Source organism: Engraulis encrasicolus, chromosome 24 (genome assembly GCF_034702125.1).
Source record: "Engraulis encrasicolus isolate BLACKSEA-1 chromosome 24, IST_EnEncr_1.0, whole genome shotgun sequence".
Classification (NCBI taxonomy): Eukaryota; Metazoa; Chordata; class Actinopteri; order Clupeiformes; family Engraulidae; genus Engraulis; species Engraulis encrasicolus.
In genome coordinates this window covers 21,044,100-21,051,283 of record NC_085880.1, presented here as the reverse complement: position 1 = coordinate 21,051,283, position 7,184 = coordinate 21,044,100, and the positions used below count along the sequence as shown (strand labels likewise).

Sequence of the window (7,184 nt, the reverse complement as noted above, 5' to 3'; positions counted from 1 at the left end):
TAAATCACAGACGTGCCCATAGACGGCGTCACATGTTGTAAGTCTACATTGCTAACGACATGAATTAGAAACAAATGAAATGGTATGCAATAGGCCTAAGACTCGAAATATGAATTAACAATTAATAAAGGTATAAAATTATGAGCTTAGTTTTTTTCCCACCAAATGACAATCTCTAAAATAAAAATAAAAAATAAGCATAAAAAAATAGGAGCCCCCCTCAAATAGTAGCCTACCCCAATTAATAGCCCGGTCAAAAAAAATAAAAAAATAATAGTAACCCCGGCCACTATTCGAGGAATTACGGTATATCAAAATTATATTGGGTTCACCGATCACCAATGTTCATGAACAATTCAGCTAAATAACATTCAAACACTGAGATGATTGGTATTTTTGTATTGTATTTATTTGTTCACATGATTTACATAATTGTTTATTGTATCGTATGTTTTTTGGGCAATTCAACCCTGCCCTAACAAAAAAAGGAAAACGTAGTAATTCAAAAACCTCTCTCTCACGCACACATACACACACCACCACCACCAAAAAAGGAAACAAATCACAACTAGACTACAACAATCTTCCCTCTTGAAGATGAAACTAGTAATGCACTAATGAAAAACAAATCAATTATTAACCCCATACCGTTTCAAAATACACATGTCCCTTTAACCAAGTAAGTAACTTTTTTTGCAGATAGGGCCTACGTACATAAAACCTCAACCCAACTTTCTTGATTAAATAAACAATGTCCATGCAATAGACGTAATGTTGGTAAATGTGAATTGTAAGGCTGAAAATCACCTTCTTGACAATCTTCTTTTTGATCTTCACCTATCTACCCTCCTGCCAACACCCACTGTATTTCACGTCTCTATTTCCTCAGGAACAGCTCTCCGATATCCCTACAGCTTTCACACAGCAGATTGAGGAGGAAGCTGCAGATTTCCTCGCACCTCTCATGGCTCCCATATCTGACAATGTGCACAAGTCTTTTGATGCAAGTGTGCCTGTGTTCAGCAGGAATATTCACTGCTCTCATGAACGATTCAACCGACAAGTTGGGAGACTTGTGATGGAACATGTAGTAGTCTCCATACCTTAGTAGCACAAGCTGTTTCTCAGCATCAGTGAGTTGCTCTTCTCGGTCTAAGAGACTTTTGTATTGGTGCTCTGCAGCATCATTGTCACCAGCACATGCGTGTAATTTGGCAAGGTCAAGGCTGTCCTTCACGGTTGTAGGATTCATGTCTTTAGAAAGATCGCTCGATCTTTTGAGTAATGGCAGTCGCTCTTCGCTTTCCTTTGGTAATAAAAAGGCCTTCCGCTTCAAACAGTTAGCAAGGTTCCTTTTTACACGGGTTGACTGCGGAAACATTTCCAGCATTTTCTCTGTGACCTCTATTGCTTTGTCAAAGTTTTTTAAGCGAGCCATAAGCAGATATAGAAGATTGCTCAGACCACTGATTTCTCCAGAGGCAATCAACTTGTCAGCCAGTTTGTTTGCCTCGTCCAGGGCCTCCTCACACATATCTCCACAAGCAAGAGAGTTGACGAGATAGAGCGCCCCCAAACAAACGTCCTCATTTTTATACTTGTCTCTTGCTTTCTTCAGCTGATCAATCACCTCTCTTTGTAATCCTGGGTTACCTTTGAAGTCTTCTTTGGTGTAACTTTTTTCCATGGCAAGGGCCAGACCTTTGTGTAAGTTTTTCTTTTCAGGATTCCCTGTCAGAGCCATTTTGAAGCACTCTATGGCACACCTCTTAGGGCTGTTCTCAAACTTCATCAGGGTCCAGCCTTTTTGTGCAATAAGCACTGGGTGCATCTGGGAACCTTCTGGGGTCGGGAATTCCTTCTGGAGTCTAGCCACTTCCTCCAGGCAAGCTTGACTCTTCTCCAGTTCTCCTTTATGGTAATAGACCCAGGCCATGTTTGCCTGGTTCATCAGCAGGGAGCAGTCTCCATGGTATGTTGTCTCTGTCTTGATATACGTTTGTCCTTTGATTAAGATTTCCAGGGCTTCATCTTTCAATCCCTGGACATGAAGGACATACCCAAGGTCGTTGTATACATGACGCATCCAGTTGCATCCACACCTCAGACGATCCTCAAGGTCCCGTTGAAGTTTTTGCAGCGAAGATGGACTGCAGTCCAATTCCCAGTTAAAATGGCACTCCATACTTTCCAATTGGTGTTGCAAGTCACAGCCACTATGAGGAGTGAAAGATAGGGAAGAGAGAAGTGAAAGATAAGTTAGTGTCTAAAGGTTCTTTATATTCTATATGCTTTATCGAAAGCGAATTTCAAATGAGCACATAATCATAGCCAACATCACTAGCAGATGCAAAGTGATATACAGAACAAGTGCAGATGCAAAAAATGGTCAGTTTTTTTTCTTTTTTTTTGAAAGTAGAGCACACACACACACACACACACACACACACACACACACACACACACACACAAAAGTGACACCTTTCCAGACGTCAGTCTGTCTATTCCTCTTCATAAACTGAAGTATCTGCGATGGACATTTCATCTATTGTGAACCAAAAAGTCAGATTAGTGCCAGTACTTGATTTCTATTTATTTTATACCTCAGCTCAGGGTTTATTTTACATTTATAATTCTGTGTAACATTTTGCATGTGGAAATTCTAATCATCAAGCAGTTCAAAATAAACCAAAGGGAAATGCTCCATTTACAGGTGTAGGGGTGTGCACTCATAAGAAATAAGATCGAATGCAATTTCACAATGGAGATTGAAAAAATCACAGGTGCTCTGTTTGCATCCAACATAATTAAACTGTATTGGATTGCTGGTATACAAGTCTGTATTTTGCACATCATTCTTTCTACATATATGTCTGTCTGTTGGTGTGTCTGGACTGGAGCTTCTTTTCAACATAACATTCACTTAATGTAGGCAGTGTTTTTGCATGGCCATTTCTAGTTTAGTCATTTGCATGTAGAAGAGCTGAAGTTGTATCTGCATGATGAAAGGTGCCTATATTTGTTTCCTGTTTTCAAACTGTTCACCAATTCAGGATGAGCATTGGATACTGCAAGCCAAATAAATGTTTTTGCACCACAAAAAAACGCACCACAAGTCAAACAATTATATCGACATATATCAAAATTATATTGGGTTCACCGATCACCAATGTTCATGAACAATTCAGCTAAATAACATTCAAACACTGAGATGATTGGTAATTTTGTATTGTATTTATTTGTTCACATGATTTACACAATTGTTTATTGTATTATTATTTTTTAAATATCTTTAACACACACACACACACACCACCACCACGACCAAAAAAGAAACAACTCATAACAAGATTACAGCAATCTTCCCTCTTGATCAAACAAATGAAAAAATAGTTATGCACTAATGAAAAAAAAGAAAAAAATATATTTAACCCAATACCATTTCAAAATACATATTTCCCTTTAACCAAGTAAGTCACTCATTGCAGATATATAGAACTGTAACCCAACTTTTCCGAGCACAAATAGGCCTAAACTATTTCCATGCAGTACATGTTTTGTTGGTGAAGTGGTGAATTGTAAGGCTGAAAATTACCTATCTTCTTGATCTTCACCTATCTACCCTCCTGCCAACACCCACTGTATTTCACGTCTCTATTTCCTCAGGAACAGCTCTCCGATATCCCTATGTACGTATGCCTACACTGTAAAAATAGCCATTCATTTAGGACAATTCTGCAACAGCATTCCACTGTTTTTCGAGAAAACAGAACATTAAACATTACTCTCAGGCAGGCATTGACCATAAACAGTAAGTACTGCACAATAGCACCATTGGCCGTTGTGGAACCAACCAAATTTGAGGCAGCGCCATTGAAACCTATTCATCCTTTCCTTGTCCGTGATCGCCATCAAGCCGAAGAACTTCAGTCACTCTCACCTTAAAGATTCTCTGATACTATCAAGCAAGAAACAATTTCTAAGGACGTACAATACTTAAAAAGTGCTTGATGCAGCACAGCATGAGTAGCACATGCCTTTTGATAGTGATGAAGTGTGATTAGCTGAAACATTTTAAGAACTTGTAACACTCTTGCAACAAGCAGCCCCATCTAAACCAATCTGCCAATCAGCGCCTGGCCTCACCTGAGTACTAAGGGCTGTTATGCAATTATTCAATTACGGCATTCACCTGCTAATTTCCTGATGACTATGGTCACATGGTACGCTTGCACCTTTAAGCCCCCTGCACACTGGGCAATACGGTCACGGCATCACCGGAGTGGTAGCCACCTAGTGGACACCGGTACTTCAGAAAAACTCCCGCAAGCAAGGTCTAGTAGGCCTAGTGGCTGGTTTGAAACAAGGCGGACGGATCAGAAAATGCCTCCAAACTTCTTTATCTGAACACTAAAAACGCTTCTTTCACTTTTTTGTAGTGTGTTACTGATAAAGATCATGTGTGAAAAGTATTTGCTGATGAATTTGGTTTTCGTAATTTCATATCAAATCATAAATGCTTGTTTTCTTGTCCACCTATCTAGTGTGGATTATATAATGATAAAGTTTGAACATTATCGCCGTTTTTAACAGCTTAAAACGGCGTAATTTTGATATTTATCTATTAATTTTTTAGAAGATCTGCGGGAAATCCTAAAGTGTTTATCATCACCATAGCAACAGCTCTCTTTACCGCACAGTCAGGCACGGAATTTTCCGGACGAGTTGAAATATTTGAACGTTTGCGGAGGCTCTCGGATGCGGACTTTCTTTCGCACCGGACTGTCCGGACTCCAACCGCATACGGAATGCGGTTCTCCATAGACAATGAATGGTTAACGGTCAAATCGGATTCGTATTACCGCATGTAATGTGCAGGGGGCTTTATACCTGGACTATCAACATTCCATTTGCTTGCCTGCCGGCTGGCTGGCCTTCATGACACAATATAGCGCTTACTTGCCTACAAGCTTGCCCACAAGCTTGCACACTTTCCTCTTTGTGAAAGCGTGCTTTGTGGCATTTGCTCTGTGTGTGGCATCATTTGTGGCAATGTTACACATTATGTGATTGCTGCAAATTATGCTTTGCTTTGAGAGCTAGCTTGTAGGGCTGCTTGTTTTCTGTGCTACTTGGTACATATTAATCAAGAGCCGATAAATTAAACCTACCTGGCACACTCCCATTGTCATTGTAACACAGCACTGCATACACTGAAATTATATTCATGCCCCACACATTCAAAGGACCATCCCAAACCAGCATCACTATAAAGCACTGTAGTGGCATAATATCATGCTCAAGGCACTTCAGTCATGGTCAAAGAAACTCAACAGAAGAACAATCTCTTGGGGGGGATGCATTGACCACGGTGTAGTACGGTACTACTGGGGCGTTGCCTGAGGACACAAGTGGATGGAAAATTAACTCCCTTGGGCATGGTCATTGGTCAGTGGGCGCGATGAATACAATTTCCGTACTCCCTTGCGCATGGTCAGTGGGGGCGACACCATGATGTATAATTTGTGGCCAAATTAACGGCAGCTGGGGGTAATTAAGGACAGCTGACAAACATTCACACTGTCCTATGACCTGTTCCACACTCCGACCCTCACGGAAGTGTCATGCTGTTATGACGTGACGCCCTCTTGTCTCAAGCCTCTTTGGTCATGGTGAACGACAGGAGGGTGGGGCGGTAACATGGCCAGGGTACCACAGTTATGGTGGATGAGGAATTCAGTAATTGCCTGTCATCTCACAGTACAATCTTCAACTTTTTGTACTGTTATTTTACCTATACAACTACTGTATAAATATTGTAGAGCACTTTTAGTTTAACAGTACTATTACTGTGAACGTTCTGTAGAGTACTATTATTTTAACAGTTCAATTGCTGTTGAAATATTGTTGCATACTGTGATACATTAAACAGCACTGAGCTGTATTTGATGTTTGGTGTGAAATAACAGTAGAATTACAGGTAAATATAATTGCCTGTAACATGCCGTTATTTTGCAGGGACATTTCTTACAGGCCTATGTTTCTGATCAGGTAACATAGTTTAAGATGGAGTGTTGACAGGCAAAACCATTTTTGATATTGAACACCTACAACCATGTCCTCATACCAATGTCGGACAGAGGGTGGAGCTGCCAAAATGAAAACCAATTTTAGCGGGGAGATGTTGACATTTGTTGAAGTTGGAAATGTTTGGTTCTGACATTTTCCAATGGCTAATGCTTGATCATTAGACCTATGTGTAATTTGCCTGTCATCGTTCACCCCCTCCCTCATCCCTCTCCTGTTCACTGAATAGGGTCGACTGGAAACCTATAGCCTACCTCAGCCCATAATATCAGACGCAGGCCAAATTAGAATTCAGTGGAAGTTTATAGATGGCAAGTCCAGGCTACCTACAAATGGACATGGACACTGGACCTTCAAAGCTGAATTTAAATTTTAGGGTGGATGTCTAAATCCCAAGTCCATCTTCAAATTTACAAAACAAATTTCAATAATTTCAAGATTTATTTATTAGAAACAATCAATACACAGCTGGAGAAGATGTTCTGACAATTAATTAAACAAATTTCAACAGTAAAATATCTTGAAACTAATTGTAAAATTGTAAAAGTCATCACTGTAATTGAACATTGGAGTCTGTCAGTCTACAGGTTGTCACATTTTGCTGACTCTATTAACATGAGTTGACATTACAAAAAATCTGAACCAATAATTTCCAAACACTGGCAAGTGCCCTGTGTTCAGTATTACACTCGATTAAGACATGTCCTTCCATAAATATCATCTACTTATGTATGAAGATTGACTTACGCCATGATGATGAAACTCTTTCCAGCTCTTGCAGGGCTTCTCTACTGAACTGAATGATAGAGTGTATTTATACTGTATGCTACCATTGCAACGCCCTTTAAAAATGAAAGCTAAGCATTTAGCAGAAATGAAACTGTGCTGAAACTGTTCAGAAATGAAACTGAAACTGTGAAACTGTGCTCCCCCCTCCAGCCTCCGGGTCAAGTGGACTTCCTCTCAAGCCAACCAAGCCACAGCATCCCAGCGCACCCACCATCATCTAATTCAGTGACGGGCAGCCTGGATTCATTAGTTCATAATCCTTGGACTTAATTGTGAAAAAAAGGCGTAATGCTTCAGTGTCACTTTGA

The 7,184-nt window shown here is 40.1% G+C and overlaps 1 protein-coding gene across 1 annotated transcript; it reads right to left on the bottom strand.

The window, feature by feature from the left end:
- Positions 1–647: 647 nt before the first annotated feature.
- Positions 648–6,860, bottom strand: LOC134441166 (interferon-induced protein with tetratricopeptide repeats 2-like). Its single transcript, XM_063191354.1, has 2 exons — positions 6,835–6,860; positions 648–2,216 (listed from the first exon to the last, which is right to left on the bottom strand). Exons 1-2 carry the CDS (start codon positions 6,837–6,839, stop codon positions 878–880), a joined length of 1,344 nt encoding a protein of 447 aa, XP_063047424.1. The 5' UTR covers positions 6,840–6,860; the 3' UTR covers positions 648–877.
- Positions 6,861–7,184: the final 324 nt, after the last annotated feature.